The following is a 26,115-nucleotide window of genomic DNA, read 5'->3' as shown; positions in this document are numbered from 1 at the left end:
GGGCTCTAGAGTGCGCGGGCTTAGTTGCCCAGCGGCATGTGGGATCTTAGTTCCCTGACCAGGGATCAAACCTGTGTTCCCTGCATGGGAAGGCAGATTCTTAACCACTGGACCACCAGGGAAGTCCCTGGGTAAGCTCTTGTTTTAACGTGGTTTTCTCTGATTTCAAATGAGCTGGAGCATCTTTTCATATGCTTGATGGCCTTTGGGATTCTTCTTTGGTAAATTGTTTATTCGTAATAATTCTTTGGCTGTTTTTTCACAGGGACTCATATTTTTCTTGATGACATGGAAGGTTTCCTTATACATCCTGGATACTAATCCCTTGCGGGTCTCAGACACTGCAGACCTCTTCTCTCAATCTGTCAGCTCTCTGTTTGCTTTGCCCACGCTATCTTTTGTTTGAACAGAAGACTTTTCCCCATTGTTTTGTGCATTCTCTCACCAGTACTCTTTTTCTGTAACTATGTTAATACCTTAGTCCCTCTGCATTTTAAATGTGCTGGTATAATTTAACTCTACTGATTCTCCTCAGCAGTGTGTCTTATGACTTTTAGCCTCTATTAAATTCTATTAAGAATGACTTTGTCTCTTAGAGTGTAAGGCCCGCACGCAAGTATTATTCATATATTTACTCAGCAAATACATGTTGTAGACCTACTGTGTGTTAGGCACTGTGCTATATTACAGACAAGGTTTAGAGGTTATGAAACGTGCCTGTGGCTTTTCAGAGGTGGAGCCGGGATTTGAATCCTGGTCTGTGACCTTTCCTACCATGCTGCTTCCCTTGCAAATTGCATTTGGTTCCTGTAGAACTGTGTGTCAAATTTCTACATCTTTTCTAACAAATGGCCTAAGAAGGTGCAGAGCAAAGTGTTCTCCCACAGCATCCTGAGGAGGGGAAAATCAGGAAGGGAATGGAGGTAAATGTGGCTCTGGCCATCCTGGGCCTGGCAGGCCCGGGGCCTACCTGCTGGTGACTGACCCCAGGCTGAGAGTGCAAGACCCGGAGGAGACTGCGACGCTGCCTCAGCCTGCAGAGGAAGGTCTTTAAATAACGCCCAGGCCTGTATCATCTAATCCTTCCTGAGAAGCTCAAATCGTCCTTTCCAGAAGTGCTCTAGTTCTAAGGGGCGAGAGATACAGCACGATCATCCTGGGGCTAATTTCCAGGCAAGTTGGCCTCCCGAGCCTTTCCTGGTAGTGATAACTGTGGGCAGGCGCAGTTTTCACAAATTCCAGTGGAGGGAGGGCAGCCAGTCAGGAGAAGTGCTGGGTGAGGAGGAAATCTGCGTTTGGGCCGGAACCAAACAAAGCAGAAATTCCTCCTGGGACAGTTTTTCCCCAGAGGACAAAAACTGGGAAGCCTGTTTACTGGGCTTTAAAAGCCTTGATCCCTGGGCACTGCTTCTTGACCTCAGGCCTTGCATCTCTGTGGTTCCACTGCTGGTGGAAACCTCCTTGGGTCACCCCAGGACAGACATGTACTGTTATGCCCCGAGTTCTGGGGTCTCCCAGGGTTTCCCAGTGCTCTATCCTTGTTTCTACTGCCCCCTTGAATTCTGAGCCATGACCATGTATGTATAGAAATGCACTTGAGAAGAGTTTAGATCAGTGATGTCACATCAGGTTCACTTTTAGGCTCCTTGGATCAGTTGGTGGCTTGCTGGAATCCCCACGGATTCTGAACCCTAGGATTCTGAGATAGAATCCCCATGGGCACAGTGGAGGGAGAGTGGAGGGGCACATGAGCTGTAATCTGTTGTCTGCTGTGTAGATGCATCCATGAACATCAGAACCCTAAAGGATTAATAAGGAAAAGATAAGGATGGCTTTTTTGCAAATCCAAGAGTGTCCTTGAGGAAGGCTGTTAGTCTCTCTGGCCTTCAGTTTCCCTTATGTGTAATGCGGGGGTTGAAATATAATTCTCGAGGTCACTCCAGCCCTGGTCTGACAGGATTATCCACAGGTCTGTTTCAAGGTGGATCCTGACCCTTCGAGGTGATGGAATCTGACCTTGACTTTGCTCCCTTAGGTTTAGGCCTTGGTACCCTTGATAACAGGATCCTGGACTGAGTGACCACCCAAGGCTTTTCTGGTGATCTTAATGACCCATATTAGACTTTGAGCTTTGGGGTTATTCTCTCAGGGAACAAGTGGTATTTGGTGAAATGCCTGTTTGCTCTGGCAGTGTGAGGTTTAGGTGAGGAAATAGCAACATTTTCATTAGGAGGTTAGGCTGTCCACTGCCACACAGTCTCAAATTATAGGTCTAGAATCTGGAGGAAACTCATTTAAAATTGAGGGCAGGAGATGTGCCTGTAGATCATGAATCAGGTGCTATACCTGGAAACCAAAGGCATCTTTGGAGCCCGGAAAGGAGAGTGTTCTTGCCCTTGGTCGCCTTGGGTGTAGGTGTGTACTTAGGACAGCACTCTAGATTCTCAAGCATCACATAGGCAAGATGGTTTCCTACTCTGCTAGTTCACATTCTTACCTCGTAGTTGAATAAGTGCTGTGGGGTCACCACACGTTTGTGCAGCCTGTTCTGCCAGAAACTGTCCCAAGTACAAAAAGGAATGGTGTACAACTCCTGCCCTCAAGGAGACGAGGGTCTGCTGGAAGAAGCAGGGAGGTAGACTGGCACCCGCCCCCTGGCGGGGGTGGGGGCTTGGATGCGTGCTTGTGAAGGTTGTGATGTTGGTACGTAAAGGGTGTTTGTAGGCATCTGGAGCAGGTACCAGTTGGCCTGAGGGAGTTGGGGAAAGCTTTGAAGTTCAAAGTTTGAACTTTGAAGGACTGTTCCCTTACCTACTTCACAAAGGTTTTTGAGGTAACTTATAAGAATACACACCATAAAAAGGGTCAACATAAATAAATTAAAACAAGAGAAAGCGAAAATGTGGCTTAAAAAGTTAAGATTCGGGAAGAGTTAAAATGTAGATGTTCAGGCTCTGCAGCCCAGAATAGCTATTACATCTGTCCCTTTGCAAAAGCCAAAAGTGAAACATCGTCAGAGAGCAACCATACACAGTAAGTTGTTTTTCTTGGTGCCTCACTCTTAAAGAGCTTCATGGGGGTGGGAGGGAGGTGGTGGTGAACAGGTGAGCCTGTAAACCAGCGTTTCTCAAAATATACTCTAGGGACCTGCATTAAAGCTACATAGAGTACTTGTAAAAAGGCAGAGTCCGGGACCCCAGCCCCAGACTTTGCACATCAAAAGCTCTGGGGAGGAGGATCCAAGAATCTGCAGTTTTACACGCTTCCCCAGATGATTCTTTGTGTACTGCACAATTTGAGAACCTCTGCAATAGATGGAAACCTCAACAGTATCTTGAAAGCAAATGCAATAAAGCGAGTGAGGGTGCTTGGCCCTTGTTTGAAGGCTGGGTGAGAATTTAATGGGAGCGAGAGTAGTGCACAAGAAAAGGCATTTCGGGCTTCCCTGGTGTCGCAGTGGTTGAGAGTCCGCCTGCCGATGCAGGGGACACGGGTTCGTGCCCTGGTCGGGGAGGATCCCACGTGCCGCGGAGCGGCTGGGCCCGTGGGCCATGGCCGCTGAGCCTGTGCGTCCGGAGCCAGTGCTCCGCAGCGGGAGAGGCCACAGCGGTGAGAGGCCCGTGTACTGCAAAAAAAAAAAAAAAAAAGAAAAGGTTCATCCCTCGCCGGGTCACTTGCAGGTCATATTTTGGAAGACCTACACAGTGTGGCAGTCCAGGCACACGGCAGGGCCACGCCTCAGCGCAGAGGTGGATGAAGGAGCAGCTGGCCCCACTATGCCCTATTGGCCCAGCTTCCCCTTGGCCACCTGGGTTCTGCTCTGCAGCCTTCCTCTGGCAGGATCTTTTATTTTTTGAACAAATATTTTGTTTTTCTCTGTGCCCCCAAATGCAGGGTTCTGAGACCACAAATGTGCTCTGCTTCCTGTTGAAAAAGTGTTTTTCCCCCCAGGGTCTAATAGTGGCTTGGATGGTGAGTTGGCAGAAAGAACAGTGGGTGTTGAAATTGTATTCTGCACGCACTGTGCCCAAGACATATCAAGTCAGCCTTTGGAATAGATTATTCCTGTTTTCTGGTCAGGGAGTTGTATGTTTTGAAGTCTTTATTTTGGAAGACACTTCTTTATTGAGAAAGGGATGAAGGAGGGGTCACAATTGTTGTCCTTGGGTTATATTTTTAAATATTTATTGTTCAATTTTAAAGATATACCAAAAGGTATAAAGAAAAATACCCTGAACATCTGGTTTAAGAAATAAATCATTTCCAGTACTTTTGAAGCCTTTGTGATTTAGATTTTAAAACCCAATAAGACATGGTTAACGTGAGCCTTGAGCAGTCCCATCTGGTGGCCCTCTGTCCTGTGCTCCTCCATCAGGTTTTCTTGAGGTTTATTGAAATCCTCTTGGTTGCTTGCATTGGTGGCAGGGAGAATAGCTGTGCACCATTCACTCAGCTCAGAGTTGTTGGCGTACTCCGTGTCCATGGCAGCCAAGTGGACACTCACAACTCTTCTCCCAGAGAGGAGCTGAGGGGCCCAGTGGAGTCAGCTGCTTCTCTGCAAAGCTTTTCTTGACTCTGTTCCCTGGCCCCGGAGCTGACTCCCCTTCCGTTGTGCCATTTCAGCTGTTCTCACCACTGTCACCCTCACCGTCATTGTTTGCTTTGCTGGTCTCCCCCCTGACAAGGGCAAAGACCTCTTCTTAACCCAGCCCCACTGCTGCATGCCTGGCACCAACTGGCATGTGGTGTGTGCTAACCAGGTGCATGGTTGAATGGATGTGGTGCTATGGGTGTTTAAAGAAGGCGGAGGAAAAGTAAGAACCAACCTTGAGTGGTCTGAGAAGGCTTCCTAGGGGAGGTGATGTTTGAGCTGAGGCCAGGCAGCTGTTGGATTGGTGATAAGGAAGTCCTTGGAGAATTCTGGAGAGCTTCTCTTCCCTGAAGGACTGGGGAGAAGATTTGGAATGAGCCCCATGCAGTAGACAGTGCTTCTCATTTTCAGTGTAAGGGGTTACAAGGGGCATCATGAGTTGGTGGGACCACTGCAGACAACTGTCATTCCCAAATCTGGGGATTTAGTAGTGCCTGCCTTTGCTTCCAGCATACATCTGGCCGCCGGAAGACTGGTACAGAGAAAAATGGCTCACCCACAGGAGCCTGAGGAACAACACTGTAGTGGGGCTGAGGGGTGGGCAGTGGGAGGAATGGCTTGAAGGGGGGCTACGCCATACTGTTAGGTCTGAGGCTTGACCAAGGAAGAGATTCCAACATCTCAGCTTGTTGAACCACAAAGCTAGTTCCCAAATCAGTGAATTTCATTGCTCAAGAAAAAAATTGTTTTTAAACTTGGAGGCCTGACCCATGGCTGCAAGTAAGGGTTTTTTAAAAAATTAAATTAAAAAAGATCAATCCAGCATCAAAATCCACTGTGATCATTTCATAAAAGAAAGGGGATTTTAACATTTAAAGAGTAAGAAGCACTTCATCTTGGAAGAATGGGCATTCTGATATATTGATTACATTGAGCTTAATGAAGGACCACTTACATTATCTTTGACCATTTTGTCTCAGGCTCATGAAACATTGTCACCACTCCACAACAGGCCAAGGACTGTCTTGACCCATTGGCTGGTCAGTTGGGAAGCAGTGGCTAGACGTTCCAGCCTCTTTGGCTGAGGCTAGAGGAATGAACGAGTGGTTCAGCCAGCCTGGAAGTGAGGCAGGGAGTCTGTGCTGGGCTGGCTCTGGATTCACAGGGCTTTTGATGGAGGGGCATATGTGTGTTTGGGTTTGCCGTGCTGGGCGAGGGAGCAGTGGAATCTGTCTGAGTTGAGTTCACACATTGAAGTTATTGAGCGACTTACATGCAAGGCTGTGACCTAGACTCCCAGCTGAGAGGCCCACGTGGCAGGGCTTTAGTGGGGGGAGCCGAGGACAGGCTCACATCTGCTCATCTGCTTACGTAACCCTGCTTCCCAGCTCTTAGAGCCAAGAAAACACACAAGCCGGCCCAGCAGGGCCGAGGGCTTGTGGTAGCACGCGCCACGCGCTGCACAGCAAGGGGGCCTTGGCTCGCCCGAGGACCGTCAGGAAGCCTCAGCCCTCTGCTTCCTCCCCCACGCCTCTCCCGAGGTCCCTGCGGTGGCTCTGAGACCTGCTGGCAGGTCAGTGTGGTTCTAGGCAGAGCTGGTCACTGCCCTCTTGGAGTCTGAGCTCTTTGGACTTTCTAATTAGGGCAAAGCCAGGTGTGCCATGAAGGACGTCCCCTGCCTCGTGGCAGGAGGTGTGCTGGGCATGCAGGGCGGCCTCCCGGCTAGCGCCGGCTCCAGGAAAACATTCAGCCCCGGATCTGGAGCCAACACAGCTGCCAAGCGCTGACCCATCTCAGGGGTGTGAACAGGGAGGGGCGGTTCTCAGAGCGGTGGCAGCTTCCAGGGGAGAAGGCAGGGAAAAGAATTGCCAGATTGGGCCAGAAGGGCAAGATGGGGGTCAGGGTGCTCTAGATGTGTGGGAGACAGGGCAGGGTTGTGAGAGGGCACAGGGAGGAGGAGGGGAGTGAGAAAGAGGCTGTTTGGTGATCAAGCTCTGCATGGAGCCCCTGGGGCAGCAAGTCCCTCGGACAGCCTTGAACCAGGGTGGTTTTCACGTGGGTCCTGCCACGCTCAGCAGGGGGCTCCTTGAAGTCAGGAACTGTCCTGTCCATCCCATCTCCTCCCACCTCCCTGACCTGGCACACAGTAGGTGTCCAGAAAGTATTGATCGAAACGAATTGAAAGTGGCCTTGACACACCACAGAAAACGTTTATGTTAAACAAACTCTTCTGGCTTGATGGTTGAGTAGGCTCCCGTGGATGGACGGTCACATGCTGTTAACCCCTATGCAGGGGCTGAAGGAAGAGGAGGGGGATAGAAGATGGACCACCCAGGTTATCAGCTCCCATAATTGGGTAGACAGTGTTATCAGTTGCTGAAGGAACTCTGGAGCAGAAGCGGATTGACCATAGGTGGTGGTGGTGGTGGTGGTGGTGAGGTTAAATAAGTGTTCATGTGAGTTCCAATCCCTGCAGTTTGCAAATGGAAGCCAGTATCCTGAGAGTGGCTGGCTGGTAGTCGCCCGAAGATCATCCAACGAGTCACTTGTAGAGCTGAACTAGGACCCAGGCAGCATTTTTCCTGACCAGGAAACTACCTCAGGACCATCTTTCTGGAACTGCTGAAGGGGCGAAATTAAGACGCTTCTAGCCTGCAGGTGTCTGCTCCAGGGAGGGTGGGCAGACCAAGTGTGAATTCCTGTTTTCTGGGTTGGTTTCAGAAGTTGTGAGAAGTTTGGTGGGGTGACAGTCCAGATGCCTCTTGGGTTCCCCAAAATGGAGCTATGTTTAGCAGCATCTTCAGAACCAAAGGTGGGGCAGGCCGGGGATGGGGTGCAGATGTCGTGGGGCCTTCTGAAGTGAGAAGAGCCCAATGACAGGTCTTCTTTTCATGTTTTTCACAAGCACCCTGTGCAGCAGGGTCTCCCAAAAGGCTTTGCCCAAGGTTGGGGAGTAGAGCAGCCTAGGCCTGCTGGACCCTGTGGGAAAGGGCTCCCTCCATGAAAGCCCCAAGGCTTGTGAAGATGGGCGGTCCGGCTCCCCTCTGCCCATCTTGCCCAATAAGAATCCCTTGGGCTCCTTGTTATTTACGTGGGTCCTTCCCAAGATCTACCGAGTCAGGTTCTCTAGGGGAGAGGCCTGAGAGTCCATATTTTTACTGATGACTTCACATGATTCTGATGATAGAATGTGTTCACACTCCTCACATTTTTCTGTAGAAACAATGGCCAGGCTGACCCCTTACTTGGTTCTGGGACATAGTACCTACTCACCTGAGGGCACCCTGGGAGGTTGGAGCTGGGTCAGCGGGCAGTCATGTGAGGGACTGATCTGCGAGGCCTCTGTTCCTCCAGAGACCGAGGTGCACGGCCAGGCAGAGACTAGGGCTTTTGATCCCTGAAGACCCCCCTTCCTGCCGCACGGGGTCTGCCGTCTGAGCTCTGTGGGAATGAGGAGAGCAAAAGGACAAGGCCAGACTGGGGCTTTGATTTTAAGATCCTAGTCTCTCAATGATGTTAGAGGGAAGAGGGAAGAGCGTTTCTGGCAAAGGGAGAAGTGTGGGCAGAGGCACAGTTTATTGGAACGGGAAGGAGGGTAGAGCTGAGACTGAAGGGCCTTGTTGACAAGCTAAGAGGCTTAGCCCTACCTTGTCCAAGGCTATAGCCTTAGAGCCATCAGAGGGTTTTAGCAGGAAAGTGATAGGATCAGAGCTGTGTCTCAGAAGAAAATGAACTAACGTGAGCGGGTGCTGTGATGATAGAACTGGGTCAGCGTCAGTGGGAGGGAAGGTGTGAGGAGTCCTGGGGGTCCAGGAGAGGGGAGAAGAGGAGGAGATGCAGGTCCATACCTGCTGACAGGCAAGGGGAGCGAGAGTCACAGCTTCCTTTTCTTGGGCTGCCTCATTTCAGGAGGGTGAGTGATCCCTGAAGACAAGAGGTGCTTGGAGAGCTACATACTGTTGACAAACAAACAGGGCGACAGAGGGCTGCACACTGGACCCTGGGTGGTTCTCACCAGCATGTTTCAGGTGAACTTGCTCTGAGTTTGTGGCCTGGGTCTGGCTTCTGTTCTGTAATGTTTAGGTTCCTTCCTTTGTTCCTGTGGATAGTTCACTCCATAGGTAAAGCTGGTTATGCTAGAGTAACGGTTCCTAAAGTATGCTCCCTGATAAAATGATTTTATGGCCAAATAAGTTTAGGAAGTGGTGAGATAGATAAAGTGAACTTCTTGACTGCACAGCTTCTCAGAGCTTTTGGTATGCATTATGACTTCCCAGAAGCAAGATTTAGTATGCAGCGTTCCCAAACTTATTTGACCAGGGGATGTGTTCTTCCATTGAGCATCTCACTGGGACTAGTGTTTCCTGGAACCCACTTTGAGAAAGTCTGGCCTACAGGGAATACTGGGGACCTGGGTTCAAGTGTTGACTCTGTTCCCAATTCCCTGTGTGTCCCTAGGCTAGTCATCTTTCTCCTGCCCTCCCCATGTGTGCTGTGGCAGGGGTGGTTGTCAGACTTGGAGAAGTGAGGTCTTCTCTCAGCTCCACCTGTTTCTACTTAGGAGACGGGGACTTTCATGCCTGTATCTGGATCTTCACCCTTGCCTTTTCCTCTACTCCTAACCTGCCACTACCTCACAAGCCACCACCCACATCTCATCAATTTGTCTTCTGAGCCCAGAGCTCTCTTACTAACTTAGTTCTCTCATTTGGAGCCATGTTCTTCTAGGCCAGAAACTTTGGAGTTGCCCCTGACTTTTCCTCCCTTCTTCATCCCCTGCTGATTCTAAGCACTCTTCTTTGATGTTTGTTCTGGCTGTTTCTTCTCTCTGCTTCCCCTTAGTTCCTCCAGTCCCTACCCGTCGAGTTTGTTTCATCTGTGCATCACTTCCCTTCCTGAGACATGGGTTACTCATGCCACTCTCTGCCGCCTTGTAATTTCAGGCTCATTTCCTCCACAGGGACCTCCCCAACACACACGCACACTTTCCCCCGACTAGGTTAGGTTCAGAGAGATGATGTAAGTCATTTGTCCAAGGCCACACAGCTGGGAGGTGGCAGAGTTTCAACCTCAGGATTTCTGACCAAGTGCTTTCTCAGCCATGCTTTCTGATCCTTACTACAGCTTGTCAGGAAGTCTGAGCAGGAATTACTCCATTTCCATTTTTCAGTTGAGCAACATAGTCTGAGAGGAGTGGGTCCTAGGAAGGTGAAGTGCTTCAGGGTGACCAGCTGTCTGGGTTTGCCTGATACTGAAGGGTTTCCTGGGATGGTCAGTCATGCTAGTTCTGGACATGGTACCCAGTGCTGGGCCTGAGTGCCTTTTCCACAGCCACACTGCCTCCCAGGAGGAGATGCTTCCAGCGGTAGCGGCCTGGCCACCTGCAGAGTCCCGTGGCCTGATATCTTCTCCTTCCCTCCACCTCTCTAGTTGGCCCCATGCTGATTGAGTTTAACAAAGCTGTGGACCTGAAGCTTGTGGAGGAACAGAACCCGAAGGTGAAGGTGGGTGGTCGCTATACCCCCAAGGACTGCATCTCTCCTCACAAGGTGGCCATCATCATTCCGTTCCGCAACCGGCAGGAACACCTCAAGTACTGGCTGTATTATTTGCACCCAATCCTACAGCGTCAGCAGTTGGACTATGGCATCTATGTTATCAACCAGGTGAGGTCTGGGAAGGTGGAGGGAGGAAGGGAAGGAGTGTACACGTGTGTGCATGTGCGTGCGTGTGTGTGTGCACGCGTGCATGCGCGTGCTTGTGTACTCAAATATGTGAGTAATGAGGGGTGAAGGAATGGAAGTGATTTTTTAGACATCTGGCATTTTGCAACTCCACTACCACCCCCACCCCCCTCCTTATCTTGGTGCAAATGAGCTAAATGCCATACAGTGTTGTTTTGTTTTGTTTTTTCCCAAGAGTATAACTTTGGTGTTTCAAGTTTATCCTGAATACCTAAATTCCTATCTTTAGACTATAACCTCCCAGTTGGAATAACACATCTAACTTATCTGTATACCAAATTCCCTTGAAATTCATCTGAAGAGACAGGATGCATTTCCATTTCTAAAAGGTCCAGTGTCCATTTCATTTCAAGTTAAACTCTGGGTCTGCTTGTAGTAAGTTAGCTTGAGTAGTAAGATTACTAGCAGTTGACAGCTTCCATCAAAGTTGAGGGACTTGGTGGGCCTTCCTTGGACCAGAAGACTTGCTTAAGAAAAACCCTGCCATCAAGGAACACTTGTCTGATGCCAGTGAGCACGTGTTGACCATGGCAAGATTCAGGAGCCCGTTATTAAAGCAACGGCAGTGAGCGCCTGGGAGAGGAAGCCACCAGCACCAGGGGCCAGCAGAGATTACGAGGAACAGGCCACGCCAGCTGCATCTCCTTTCCCTCTTTGACAGTTGTTTTACCAGTAGATGAATGATACACTGTAGACACCGTGTCAGATCTTATTCATCAAGGCATCTGGTGGCCTCCCACAAATCTGCCTGAGCAGAGGAGAGACAGCTGTGGTCTGGATGGCATATAAACTAGATTAAAATATATACTTGGGTAAAGAGTGTAAAAGATAGTTAGTGATGATGCCAAGTTTTTGAATTTAGGTGATTGTGGTCAAGGAAGACTTGGTGTGGGCGCCCGGGGGGAGAATGCGTATCTATAGAAAGCTTGTATTTTAGGTGAATGTGAGATTTCCCTTTGATTATGAAGTCAAAACAAATATTGGACCAGTGAAATTTAGCCACTATCTTAAATTCCTATGACATGCTTATATAGATATTCCCCACGTTTCCAATAACAGATTTCCAAATGTCCTATACCAGCTCTTTGCTCCTGCCCGCCCCAGTCCAAGCTGGCAGAACAACTAAGCAAGCCAGCTTGGACCAGTGGCCCCGCTGTGCCGGCTGACACTGGACACTGCCTAAGATGGGGCTTCTCCCAAAGTGTGCTTTCCGAAATGGAGATCTGAGGCCAAGTGCATCTGAGGAATGCTGGACTGAACAACATGAAACAGGTTTCATTCCTGCAGAGGCTTCAGTGTACTGGTGTACATTACAGCCTCCAGAAGGACTCCACACATAGTGTTTCCTGAGCTCATCTGACTGGAGAGCTGTTTTCCAAAAACCATCTCAAGCGAAGAGTGTTCCGTGAATTGAACGTTGGGGAAAGCAGGCCTACATTAACACCTCCTCCCCTCCCACCTTCTTACTTTCCCTAGGACACTGAGAAACACCCCCAATTCCTATCTTTTCCCACATGTATCTCAGCATCGGAAGTATTTTATTTTTCGTTTTTCAAACATTTACGTCTTTTTTTTCTTCTTCTTCTTTATGCAGGTTTTTAATTGTAAAATACGATATGCCTACTGAGAAGTGCACAGAACAAAACTGTCAGTGTAACAAATAAAAAGAGGATACTTACATAACCACTACTCGAATCTGAAAGTATTGATACTTGTCAGCATCTTAAAAACCTCCCATCTCCTTTTCTCATCACAAGCTCCTTCCCTCTTCCCGGTTAAACACCATCCTCACTTCTTGACAATCATTTCCTTTAACCTGCATGCATCCCTAACAAAAGAGTTTAGTTTTGTCAACATCTAACTTTATTATTATTTTTCACACACACACTGTATTTTATTTTTACAAGAGAAAAGCATTGTAACATTTACTTCTTTTTTTCCTTTAGTCTTGTCTGTATTGTCATCTCTCCCCCACCCCATCCCCCCTACCCCTGCCCCAGTGCATGTCTTTTTGCTTCTTCATCTTTTCCTTCTCTTCCAAGGGTTAACTTTTCACCTTTGGTGAATAATTTCCTCTTTATCTCCCTCTCCCCCAGTTAATCTAATTTCTTCTGCTCCAGCTCCGCCCTGATTATTTCTTGGGGAAAATATGATCTGACTTCCAGGTAACCAAGTCATAAAGAAACTTGAAGTCTGCTCTGCCTTTCCAGTGAAGAATATCTTTGTATAAAGAACCCTAAGCCTTGAAAAGAAAGAGGTGGGAGGGGAAACATTTGGAGCGTGCCCCATCTACAAATTAGGACCTTCCTGTGTTCTCTGTTTTACTGTTATAGTAAGGGAAAGGGAGTTCATAGCATCTGGCTTGGGCTTTGTGTACCATTTGTTGAGCAAATAGGCTTCTCAGCGTCTTCCTGTCTCAGACACCCTGCTGTCACTTTGATGCTTCATTCACCACCACCCCCAACACATACCCCATTTAAGATGAGAAAGTGCTTAAAATAGGAGGGGCCCCTGAGACATCTAGTCCAGGGCTTCTCAGACAGGTTTTTAAGAACAAAACCTCTTCCTGCCACTTTAAAATCCTCCACAGCCCCCATCCACAGTGGGTCACAATGGTGCTATTCTACTTGAAGTGGGGGCCATGTCCCCATCTCTGTCCCCTGACTTCCCCTTCAGTCTTTGCTGGGATTCATGTGTACCCCTGAGGCCAGATAGTGTGAAAACTGTTCTGTTTTGCAGGTGAGGAAACTGAGGCTCAGAGAGGGGAAGTGACGGGTAGGAAGCCACATAAGCCACAGTAGGGCTGCAGCTCAGAGGCCAGTCCCCGTCTCCTAGTGCCCTCTCAGTGCATCAGCACTAACTCCCTCCTCCAGGCCATTTAGTCCCTCCTTCTCAAAGCTGGGTGTCCAGGGCTGGGAGTGAGCACCAGGCTCAGGCTGCCTGGGTTCCGGCTCTGCTCCTTGCCAGCTCAGTGACCTTGGGCTTGAGTCCTTCACACCTTGGTTTCCTCAGTAGTGGGAAGGCAAGGTTTTAGTCCTTAGCACACAGGGCTGTGACGTACCTGGCACACAGTGAACCCTTGGTAAACATTAGCTGATTTGAGTTCCTTCTCCCCCCCCCGCCCCATCCTGTCCCCTTCTTCCTGCCTATTTTCTCTGCCCAGGACTGTGGTGATAAACTCTTTACTGCTCTCTCCCCGCCTCCTGCTTCACCCCCACTCAATACCAGAGTTGAGACCCTCCCTCCCACTTGTGTGGCCTCCGTGGGCTCAGATAATGGACTTAGGGACCACGGCAAGCCCACCAGCTTCTTCAGAGAAGGGTTGTGTCTCAAGCTCCACACACAGGGTGAGCTTTCATGGGCTTTTGTGGCTCCTACCCTGTCCGTACTAAGCTATTAACCACTTTCGTTTGGCTTAGTCCCCTCCAATCACCGTAATAACTTCCATCTCACAATAAGCGGGGTAGAGGTGGTTGGTGTGCTTTACCGGTTGAGTAAACCTGGAGAAGCAGCAGCATTGCTGTTGGTTCTGTGTCCAGCTCTCTTCCTGCCCTAGCCGGCTGGCATCTGAACATCCCATTAGCCTTCTGGCAGGTCCAGCCTCTCGGAGCCAAGGGTGCTTCTCTGAGGCACAGGTGTCCTGCCCAAGGTCCAGCACTGGGACCTTGGTGCGGAGGAGGACATCAAGACGTCGTAGCAGATGGGAGGTGGGGTGCACACTACACTCCTTCATACTTTAATTGGGAAAGGAAACCATAAAACCACCAAAGGTAAGGGGAAGGCAGGTTGCCACCATGGCAGCACTAGCCCTAAATAAGAAATGCAGGATGTTTGTGGGATTAGCTGCCATGGGAATTAACAAACAGGTGAGGAATGCAGGCCAGCTGACCAGGTGGGCTCGTAATAACCATGGCAGCCCTTTGCCCCAGAAGCAGTGCCCAGGATCTGTCTCTCTGATTCTGTTTGTATATCCCCTGGTGCCTCTGATCTCACTCAGCTACCTACAATTTTTCTAGTTCCGGCCGTGTCATGCCCTCTCTAAACTCTTTAGTATGTCCCTGCTGTCCACAGGCGAGGGTCTAAAGGGCCTGAAGGCCTGAGCTTGGCATCTGAGGGAGGCCCTCTGCAGCCCACCCTGACCGACCTCCGGCCACCTCCTCTCAGGCCTTCTTCACACCTTTAGGCCACAGCCACGCTGGACTCGCCACCATCCCCGAGACACGCCCAGCTGCCCTCCTGCCCCTTTGCTTATGCTGCACCGTCCACCTTCCCCCTGCATGCCTCCCCTTCCCTCCTCTGGTTGCTCTCTTTCTGGCCACTATGGGAGGCCCTCCCCAGCCTTATTAGCTCTGTGAAGGCCTGGAGTGGAGAAGACTTCTCCATCCGAGCTGTCCCAGGCCACGTTGTGCTTTCTAGTGAGGCGGGGAGAGTGGAGGGATGATTCCCTGTGTGCATGCTCTCCCCACCCAGCAGCCCCTAGACTCAGGTCTGACTTGCTCGTCTCCCTGACCACGCAGCTCCATGCACGGTCCACTGCAGGGTCAGGGTTTGGAGCACGGAGTTGCTTCCCATGGCTCCTGCCCTTTTACTTACACCTGCTCTCAGGACCCCTTGCTCTGGGTTCTCTGGAGAGGTCTGTGTCTCTTAGAAGTCAAGCCTCCTTTCCCCTCCAGGCCAGGTCATGACCCTTGGGAACCTGCACAGCCTTCTCCCTCTGCTCCCTCCCCCGGGCCTCTCCCCAAAGCTTCCTGTCCCTAGTGGACCAGGGGTGACCTCCCTTTTCAGGAAAAATGCAGAGAACCTACTCTAAGCCCTGTGGTATTTGATGGTCATAAAACTTTGTGGTCTTTGGGACTGAACCTCTTTCACGGTCTCACTTTGAATTTTGACCCTAACAGCCCCTCAGTGAGGCAATGGGTACCCCCACCGTCCCTGCTGAGGGAAGGCTTCGGAGGTGAGCAGGTTGCTGGGGGTCCCGTGATGGCTGGGTGGCAGAGCTAAGATTTGGACAGAAATCACCCGAGGCCTAAGGAATGCCTCACCTTGCCACGTGTGTTCCCCCTCACTGGGGAACAGCTCCACATCCACTTGGCAATGCCCCCATGAGTGCCACTGGGTCACGAGAGGGGGGGCAGCAGCTTTGGAGTAGCAGCCTCAGAACCTTCTGGAAGGCTTGTGCAATTGTCATGCTTACAGGTAAAACCTGGCCTGAAAGGGAGCCCCAGCTCGCACCTGAGGAGTCTCCGTCTAGCTTAGGAATTTTTTCCCTCTTCCTTTTCATCTGTACACAGTCGTGAGGTGATTCTAGGCTGCTCGTCTGAGACCAGGTTTGGGCAGGTTTGGAGACCACCCTTTGCACGCTCAGTGAGTGAGAGCATCTGTCACCACCCCTCAGCAGCTTACCTCTGTCACTGGGCCAGGCAGCTGGTTCCTAAATGAGGCCAAGACGAATTAGAGTGAAGCAGGCTCGTGAGGACAGCTGCCTGGTCCTGAGGCCCCCCTGGTTTGGTTTCATCTTGACTGTGTCTATTTACCACCACCCCTTCCATTTCCTGCCCGAGCTGGTAGCACCCAGATTGATGTGTGCAGGAGTGGGGCTCGGGAGGGGTGAGGCCAGTCCTGTTCTGTAGCACCCCCTGCTGCGGATATCTGTACCCTACCTGCTTGCGTGCTGCCCCAGTGATTGGTCGTTTCCTTTGCTGTGTTTTTTTCCCCTCTCTCTGTCCTGTGGCTCGCTCCAGTCTCCTGGGGAATGTGTAGAAGCACTTTCAGGTACTCGCAGAGCTGGGGAATTGCCTCCCTGGGCATTGTTCTGGGAAATGTCATTTTCTCTGTTCACCGTTGACTTCGTGACAGGGAATGACAGCTTATTAGGAATTTGCCTTTGCCCTGGAACAAGGGTGGTCACAGCCTAGACGTTTGCCTCTCCTCCTTGCGTCTCTCCCTTGCAGCCATCTTTGTCTCTTTGTTCTTTTTCTTTTTTTTTCCTTCTAGTGGGGGCCTTTTGCTTTTATTTGTTAATCCTGTTTGTAGCAAAGCAAGCTGAAGGAGGACCTCCTCTCTGTGATCTGCTTCTTGCTCTCCACCTACTTCCTCTTCTGTGCCCTTCACCTCCTAGAGAGAGAAAGAAAGAGAGGAATGCCGACCTAACTACTGCTGTGACTGCTGCTGCTGCTGCCACCACTGCTGCCACCCTGGTAATGTCCACATGCCCCCAAATCCAACCCAGAGCCCAGGCCCTGCTGGTCAGGGGGAAGCTGTGTAAATAATCCTGAGAGGATGCCGTCTCGAGCCCTGGGGTCTCCCGGGCAAGGCCACGGCCTCTGTGGGCTCACTCAGAAATGCTGAGGCTGGTGGGAGCCAGCCTGTTGTGCAGAGGTCGAAGAGACTTTGCCTTAAAATCAAGCCACAGTTGTGCTCATACTGTATGTGTATATACTTTTGTATCTTGCTCTTTTTCTTAAATTCTGTATCATCAGCATCTTCCCATGTTATTTCATAGTCTTCATAATCATCACTTTCCATGCCGTCATAGTAGTTGAACATGTAGTGCTACCATAATTAACATAGACATTCCTATATTAGAAGGCATTTAGATAATTTCCACTTTCTCACTAGTGTAAATAATACTGTAATGAACATCTTTCAGTCTGCAGCTTATTCTGTGTTTGCTTCTTCCACATTTAGATTCATTTCCCCAGGCTAGATTTCAGATACGAGACTATGGGTTCAGAAATGGTTTAAACATTTTTCTGGTTCGTAACATAAGTGGCCAAATTGCTTTCTGAAAAAGAAGTCTTTATTTTCTAAGTGTTTTTCTGCAGAAAATATCATCTCAGTGCCTTGCGCCCTGGGAGAGAGGCAGGCATCCTGCTGTGGCTGCTGTTGAGCTGGGGTTTTAAAACTGTTCTCTGTGTTTACCTTGCCCAGAATCCCTGCTAAGCTGTCCTATTAGCTCAGTTCTCTCTGAAGGTACCTTATGGCTCTGACGTGCGTCCTAGTCTAGGAGAGGCCAAGGGTGTGCTCACTCTTGGGACTAATTACTTTGGCAAACAGAGAACCACCTCCTCAGCACCCTGAACCTGAAAGGGCCCGTTTCCTTCACTTGCTGGGAGAAGGGCTTAAGTCTCAGATCAGGTTTTACTGAGGGCCCTGTCCAAGCTCAGGGCTACCATATTATTATGGTTCAAAGCCTGAGACCCAACTGTTGTGAAATCCTGGGTGAGTGGATATTTGCCCTCCACAAACTCAGCATTTGTATAATCCCAGTAATTCTCTGGAGATCACCTCTCAGCCAGCCTGTCTACCATCCCAAGGCCTGCAGGTCAGTCCTGCCACAGGGCTGCCCAGCCAGAGCTTCCTCTGCTTTCCTACCACCCATTGGGCCTAGGTCTTTCCTTTTGGCATCTGAGTGGGCACAGAAAAGTATGAAAGAGGGTATTTCTGCAAACATTTGCACTGCCTGCAGACCTGCCTCTGGATCTGTGGGCTTGAGAGCCTGTGGGTTACTGTCGGGGGTGGCTTTGTGATGGGCAGGGCACGTGTACAGCAGCAAAATTGTCTCTCCCATCACATAGAAATTCTGATTCTTTGAGACCCTGGGCTTCCGGTTGATGTTTCCAACCTCACTGCTGCTGTGTCTCTTGGTGGAGGAGGGGCCAGGTATAGTCAGCCCCCAAGCCATCATGGTCGGGGGATATGTGTGCTGGCGTACACACTGGGGCCTGACATCCAGGGAAGCCAGGGTGGTTTGGTGGATCTTCTAGAGACTGTTAGAACTTGTACAACTGGGGCTGTGGTTTTCTGTAGTTGGTCATCTGTCCCCTGTTGCAATCAGGGAAAGGCTGCTCTTGCCATAACCACAGGATTTGCCTGGGGATTAGACCAGATTCTGGTACCTTTTCTGAAAGCCCCACAAAGGCTGCTTGCAGGTGCAGTACACAGGCCGAGGGAGCAGATGAGGCATGAAATGGGGAAGTGGAATCCTTGCCTTAGCCCTTCCGGGGAGGCGTTCTCTGCTTGCCCAATGCCATTGCCTTGTCTCCGATGTCTCTCACATGAATCATGCAACAGCTTCCAAACTGCCCTCATTTGGGGAGTAGGGCACAAATCCCTCCTTGACGCACAAAGCATAATTCTTGTTTAAAACCTCAAGGGCTCCTGAATAAAAGATGAAACCTTGAGTATTTTAGCAGAGTTCCCCGCCTCCCTCTCCCCCACCATGTTTTGGTCCACGTCCACCTTCGTGTCTTATTCTGGCTTTCCCAGTCTGTATTTCTTGTAGTTCCTTGAATGCTCTGTTTTCCTAACAGCCTTTACAAATGCTGCTCGCTCTTCTAGGAATATTCTTCTCATGCCACCCAACTAAACTTGGCTAACTTCTTCGAGGCCTTCTCTGATTTTCTAGAATTGGGTTTGTGTTTCCACCTCCACTTCTCCATATGTGCCGGGCTTCAGAGCTCCTTCTCTTCCCTCCCGGGTAACTGTCCACCCTAAAGAGCTCATCGCCCCATAACAATTGCCTGTTTAATTTGGAACTCCTTGAAAGCAAGGCTTGTGTCTTTTCTTTTTCTGTCTCCCTACTGCTAAGCATGGACTAGACACCCAATAAATGACAAGAATGATATATGAGAAAGAGGGAGAAACAGGACCCTCTGGTCCTCTCCTGTCTCTGGAGCTGGCTTTTCTTTCTTTTTTGACAATCACTTAATTGAGATATACCATACAATTTACCTATTTAAAGTATATAACTCAGCGGCTTTTTAGTATACTCAGAGTTGTGCATCTGTCACCACAATCAGTTTTAGAACATTTTCATTAAGCCAAAAAGAAAAAAAAAAACACCCTGTACTTCTTAGCTACCAATTCCTCCATTCCTTCCAGCCCTAGTGGCCACTAATCTACATTCTGTCTCTATGGATTTGCCCGTTGTGGACATTTCATATAAATGGAATCTTATATGTGATCCTTCGTGACTGGTTTTTTTCACTTAGCATGGTGTTTAAAATTTTTTGGTGGATGTGTTTTCATTTCTCTTGGGTATATACCTGGGAGTAGAATTGCTGGATCATATGGTGACTCTTTGTTTATCCATCTGAGGAACTCCAGACTGTTTTCCAAGATGGCGGCACCATTTTATATTCCCACTAGCAGTGTATGAGGATTCTGTTTTCAGTGGACATACTACTTGCCTTCCCTTATGTTTAGTATAAATGAGGGCTCTAGAAAAAGGTTTTAATGCCCTGGAGAGCCATCTGATGCTTTTTAAAAATTTATTTATTTATTTATTTTTGGCTTTGTTGGGTCTTCGTTGCTGCGCACGGGCTTTCTCTAGTTGCGGCGAGGGGGGGCTACTCTTCGTTGCGGTACGTGGGCTTCTCATTGTGGTGGCTTCCCTTGTTGCGGAGCGCGGGCTCTAGGCGCGTGGGCTTCAGTAGTTGTGGCTCAGGGGCTCCAGAGCACAGGCTCAGTGGTTGTGGCGCACGAGCTTTGTTGCTCCGTGGCATGTGGATCTTCCCGGACCAGGGCTCGAACCCCTGTCCCCTGCATTGGCAGGCAGATTCTTAAGCACTGTGCCAACAGGGAAGCCCCATCTGATGTTTTTTAAGACATTTGTCCCTGCCGCCCAGATGTGCCAGAAGGGCACTGGGTTTGCTGCGTGAAGAGTCTAAGGGTGTAGACCCTGCCAGGCTTCCCACCTCACGCCTCCTCCCTCTACCCCAGGCCAGCACGCCTGACCAGGCCCAGGCTTCTGTCCTCTCTGGATTGATCGTTGTTGGCTTCGCTTGACTGATACACCCACTCTCAGGATTGTGTGCCCCGTCATAAACAGTTTACAGGCTTTTCTGCGCGCTTTGGTCAGTGAGATAGTTGCCCTGTCCAGCTGTGGGAACGTCATATTGTTTTTTGGCCTTTCTTCTTTCTCCCTGTTCTCTCCCTCTGTTAAGCGGGGCCATTCCTAGAAGGAATGGATAAGTATAACTAACTCTTGTCTATCAGTGTAAGATGAAGCCTGCACTTAAAAAGCTCGGCCTTTCAGAGGGACACCTGCTCCCAGTGCACCAACTTCTCTATGCTGAGTATGACTTCCCAAGCTTATCACACATCTCTCAAGGTCTCTCTGACTTTTTTCTGCTGCTATAGAGGTCCTGATCATATGAGCCACAGGCTAACTCACTTGAGCCTTAATCCTTTTTAAAAACCCATTCCCCATCAGAGAAGCAGGATTTGGGAGGAATCTTAAAGCTGATTAGGAGGGACACATACAAACATGAGAGAAGGAGGAGTCTCCAGGTTGGATCTGAAAAGGTCTGACTGTTCAAGGTGGATGGGAAAACCTACTCCGGTGATAATGAGAGTAGCTGCCATTCGTTCATTGCCAGGCAGTGTGCTAAAGCCTTTTCATGCATTGTCCCTTTGAACACAACTCATCTGTTTTCATCCCTGTGCCCAAATGAGGAAATGGAGGCCTAGTCCCAAAGTCATATAGCTAATAAGTGAAGAAGCTGGCATTCCTGGGATAAGAGTGCATGTGTCTGTCACAATTGTGTATTTGGCTTTGCCAGACAGTAGGTGCTTGACCAGTGTTTCCCTGAGTGCATAAAGTAGTGGCTGCACTGGATGAATGTGCCCGATGAAGAGGGGCAGGAATGAGAGCTGGGTGTCTTCCTATTCCCTGGAGAGGAACGAGAACCTCCCGTTAATCGTGGTGATTGGCAGACTGCCCAGGGCCTTTCTTATCCAGAAAGTTACCCAAGGTGTTGTACCATTTCATCCAAAGAAGCCTAGAACTGACTTTTCTATAATCCCAGGGGAGGAAGAGAAACACACACACACACACACACACACACACACACACACACACACACACACACACTTTCCTAATCTACCGTTCTGCTGCTCTGGTGTTCCTAGGGGCCCTGGTAGGTACACCTGCAAAAGTGTACCCTGCCCTTTCCAGCTCCCAGGATCCCACAGGTGAGGCTAGGCTAAGAGGGAGGATGGGAGGAATGATGTATAGTTTTGGGTATTTTGGAAAACTGCCTCACTAGTTGTAAGTGTGGGCCAGACACTGCAGCACCTTATTGAGCTGAAGGAGTTGTTACGCCACACACGTGGAAAGGGGTAGAACAGGTCTGCTCCTTAGGTTTCTCTTCCAGGCTTCCACTGGTCTTGGGGTTTGGCACCAGAGGTGCCCACTCATAGTTCCATATTTCTAGTTCCCGAGAGAGGAGAATGCTTAGCGTAGTCTCATTCAGGCATCTGCTTAGATCAAACAGTCGTGGCCAGTAGGCCAGGTCCTGTGGTTCAGACATGGCCACCAACACCCTGCTCCTGTTATTGGGGAGTGGACCAAGAGAAGGGAGCGTTGGGCAGCCACCCTTGGGGCCCTGCTACACAGCTGGGAAAAGGCTTTGTTGGAATATTGCCTTTTCACTTGTTGGAAGAATGTTCAATGGGGCTGAATTTTATCTCACAATGTTAGAGAACGCTATCTCTTTTAGAGTCTTTATGGGGCAGGAGGAGGAAGATGGTACAGGCCTCTCTCCCCTCACTGGGAGGTAGAAGGGTGTGGGAGGAATGAAGTTAATCTGATTTGGGATGAAGGTTGTTACAAGACTGTTGAGATGATTAAGTGATGCACCATGCTTGAAAAGTACTTACCTGTGCCTGGTGTATCATATCCCCCAGAGAATATTAGCAATGTGTTATTGTAATAATTCCAACAACTTCATATTCTTCATATGCACTTCCTAAACTTCGGCTGTTTTTTTTTTTTTTTTTTTTTTGACCTCATGACTTACACAGAATTAGCTGAAGGCAGAATTCTAAATGATTCTTAACTGGTGAGGCAGCCAGAGAACACCCTGAGTGCCACAGGGCACAGCCTTCTCCCTTTACCACGCATGGTGAGAAAGCTTTGTCACAGACTGAAGAAAGGAGCTCTTGTGTAAGATGTTTCATTTACTCTTCTGGGCTGCTTTTTCTGACTTTCTGGTACTTGTCTTTCTCAAGTGGTTTGTTTCCCTGAGTCACCCTCCTGAGACAGGGGGCTGTGGCACTGTCTGTGCTCTCCGTACTCACACAGGCAGCCTGGTGGAGTCCTGGAGAGAGGATATTCAGCATTCTACCTTTGAGACTGTATAGCTACTGCAGGCCCTTCTGGGGCACATTTTTTCCCCAAAGTAGAGGGCCCTGATCTTGTTGATCCCAAGAGATATTGGGAACGAGCACTCAGTGAGGATTCCAGGGTGTTGGGCTCCAGCACCAGCTGTGTCATTTATGTGGCCTTAGTTTCTTCATGGCAACATTGGGAGAATTCTGGCCAGGATGAGAGCATGGGTATGGAAGGACTTGTGAACTAAGTGTAAGGGTGGCTGTGTCGATGCTGTTACTATCCTTACTAACCTGGGGTCATGGGAATTGGTAATTGGTAAGAGCACAGAGACCCATGGTGGTGACCCTGAGGGGCCCCTTAGGTCGGAGTCTCCCAAAAGGATTGCCATCTGCCATTGTATGTTGAAGTCCATCTTTGGTCTACTCATCCATCCGTCCATCCACCCATCCATCCATCCATCCAGTGGTTATTTACTGAGATATTATTCTATGCCAGGCAGTATTCTAGGCAGTGGGTGAATAAAAAGTAAAAAATTCCAGCCTTCATTGACCTTATGTTCTAGTAGGGGGAGACTGGAAATAAACAAGAGAATTAAATAAAATGTGAAGTACCTTTGCACCAACACACTTGATTCTGGGGGACCCGATGGTTGGCACCCTGAAGCAGGTGTCCTCCTCGCTCGTACACACTGTGTCTATCGTGCCGAGGATCACACTGCTCCCCACTCTACACTTTGAGCACTGCGAGGGCAGAGATTGATTTGGGTTTGCCGTATTTCTCTGGTACCTAGTTTAGTGACAAACACCTGGAAGGCACACAATGTGGTGATCAAACCATAGTCAACCACACAAAGCAGGTAGAAGTGAAAAAGTCCCATGGTCACCAGTTACCTGAGTGACCCACAATTAGCTTCTATATACTATATGAATAAATGACATGTATCTTTAAATGCCTTTCACCTAACAATACCACCTTGATGATCATTTCCTTTTAGAGCCTCCTTATTTTTTGTAAACAGCTCTATTCCATTGTATGGCTGTACCATGGTTTATTTAAGCAGTTTCCTGGTCATGCTTACGTCATTGCTTGCAATCTTTTGTGTTGGTGAACGTGTGATGAACAGAGTGAACACGTTCACCTGTCATTTGCACACTTGCAAGTCCTACAGGAAGTAGGACTAGAAGTGGGATTGCTGATTCTAGAAGTGGGATTGCTGATCCTAGAAGTGGGATTGCTGATTCAGGGAATGCCATTCGGTATTGAGTTGTAAAGTGAGGGCAGAAAATGAGGCCCAAGATTGGTCTAATGACCACGTGGAGTGGACAAGTCACCAGTCCCCATGAGCGTTCTGCTCAAAGGCCTTATAGCATCTGATACCACTTTTTTTGTTTCTGCACCAGGCTGGAGAATCCATGTTCAACCGTGCGAAGCTCCTCAACGTTGGCTTTAAAGAGGCCTTGAAGGACTATGGCTACAACTGCTTTGTGTTTAGTGACGTGGACCTCATTCCAATGAACGACCATAACACCTACAGGTGTTTTTCACAGCCACGGCACATTTCTGTAGCAATGGATAAGTTTGGATTTAGGTAAGAGATGTTCACCGGAATCTGCAGAAAACACATTTGTCTCTTATGTGACAACTAGGGAACGCAATTCCTCCAGCCCAGGAGGAGTGCCTCTTAGGCTCTGGAGGAGAATGCCTCCTCTGAGAACTGGGTGCTTTTTAAGCCCATAGTCAGTTATTATTTAAGGAGGAAAATGGAGTCCAGAAACGCCCATACCTCTGCACATCCAGGCAAGAAGAGTTTTTATATTTGGGATGGTGTTCGTCTTTAGGCTCCAAACAGCAGCTGTATTACCTCACTTTCTTCTCTCCCCTTCCCCACACAGTTTGGGAAACAAATTGGAATCATCTTCCCCCAGTAAATTCTTGGGCTTGGATACTTCAGTAGATGTTCCTTGGCACTTTAAGAAGGAACATGGTTTGGTGTCCCTGCAAAGCACAGGCTTCTGCTCAAACACTGGGGCTCAAACTTCTCCACCAAAATGCCTCTTGTGAGGAAGCTGGCTGAAGCCTGTCCCCAGGAGCAGCAGTGTTATCTAAAGCACATTGTCACAGGTGGAAAATAGCCTGGTAGTCCATTTTTTTTTTTAATCTTAAAAAAGAAATTTGCGTTTTGTTCCGTAATTTAGCCACGTTTGTATCAACACAAAATTGTTTTAAGTCACCTGTCAGTTGAGAACCCTGAGCTCTCCCTCCCTGTTCTGAGTCAACACGGGAGCTCTGGGAAGCTGCGCTGTGGGTACCCGTGTGCTAGGCATCCCTGGCCTTGGCTGACTACCGCAGTGTGGCGGGCCTCTGCCACCCAGCAATGCCTTGGTTTAGATACAACAACTTCTTTCAGACTCATTTATTCTCATCGTTCCTTTCTGTCCTCCCTTGCTGGGAGCATGAGAGCTGTGAGATGAATGTAGGTATGCTCTGAAGTCCTTCCTCCAAATTAAAGGCATTCAGACCATAAACTTACTGTCTTAAAGGGGGGAAATTTGACTACAAACGGCACTCTGTACCCTCCTATCTTCCCTCTCTCCCTCCCTGTTTGTGTATCTTCTTCCCTTTGAGATACACCAGCTCTTCTGAGTTCCTCCCTTGAAGCGTGGTGGTGCTTACCTAATTCTTTACCACAGCATCGTGTTTGTTTTACCCAGAACTAGTTAGGCTTGGGAGACGGGGCAGGTAGATAAGAGAAAGCAGCAGAGACAAGAAAACCAAATCTTGTCAAAATAGCATATACTTCCCCCTTGAAGTGGCTAAGAGTCCATTTCTATAAGAACACTGATTATGAAGAAGCCTTAATGGCCTGGCTACCTCTGGTTCAAACCCTCACATTACAAGTGCAGACTGTAATGTGCGGTATGCCAAAGGGGGATGACTTGGCACTTAAATGATGACACCTATTTACAAGTAGATTATTTTTGATTTGTTAAAGCAGGCTCCCAGGGATCTTTGCTTGTGTACGCTTACAGTCAGAATTCCGGAATATATTTGAAAATAATAATTGCATCTTTTTTTCATATGTTCTATATGGTTTGGCTGACTTCCCCCTCAAAGTCTGAGTTAGAGTTTTCCTTCATTAGTGTGATGGGTTTTGGTCTCTTTGGATTACAGTAAGAGCCCAAGTGTGGTTTGGAGCTGCACACAGGGTTGTCACAAAACAGCAAGCTTTAAAAGACCCACAGGAAGGCCTTTGCTTGGCCTCTAGGCATGTCCAGGTTCTTAACATTTCTTGTCAGTTCTTCCTCTGCGTCCCTCAGGAGTCCACAATTCATAACCACTAAAACATTGAAATACAAAAAGGTTTGGAAGGATGAGAGCCCAGATGCCCTACTCCTTGAAAATGTGTCAAAATAGATTCACCATTATACATTTTGCTAAGTCAGGATATGGTAGAATTTTCCAAGAAAATTTTATTTTAGCAAATTTTCAGAAATGCTGTCTTGACTGTTGGGGTCAGTGTTGAAGCCAGTATATCTCTGGAAGAATGAAAGCTAGACTGTAGATGGGCTGGGGGTGGAAAGGGGGGGTTGGCAGGGTGGGAACAGGAGACTCTAAAGCAGTTGCAGTTTCTAGGACCTTCTGGACAAGGATTTCCTGTGCAG

The 26,115-nt window shown here is 48.8% G+C and overlaps 1 protein-coding gene across 3 annotated transcripts in view; it reads left to right on the top strand.

Annotated features, from left to right (window-relative positions):
• B4GALT1 (beta-1,4-galactosyltransferase 1) overlaps nt 1-26,115 on the top strand; it is a 50,709-nt gene that overhangs the window by 17,239 nt on the left and 7,355 nt on the right. The window contains exons 2-3 of one of the 3 annotated variants that reach the window (XM_060014886.1): nt 10,022-10,257; nt 23,854-24,041. In XM_060014886.1, coding sequence (XP_059870869.1) covers nt 10,022-10,257; nt 23,854-24,041 — 424 coding nt within the window. Of the gene's footprint in view, nt 1-10,021; nt 10,258-11,394; nt 12,014-23,853; nt 24,042-26,115 lie in introns of those variants that run through there. The other 2 variants (XM_060014887.1, XM_060014888.1) reach the window with 2 other exon arrangements.

This window comes from Delphinus delphis, chromosome 6 (assembly GCF_949987515.2).
Source record: "Delphinus delphis chromosome 6, mDelDel1.2, whole genome shotgun sequence".
Taxonomy (NCBI): Eukaryota; Metazoa; Chordata; class Mammalia; order Artiodactyla; family Delphinidae; genus Delphinus; species Delphinus delphis.
This window is presented reverse-complemented; position numbering and strand designations above follow the sequence as displayed.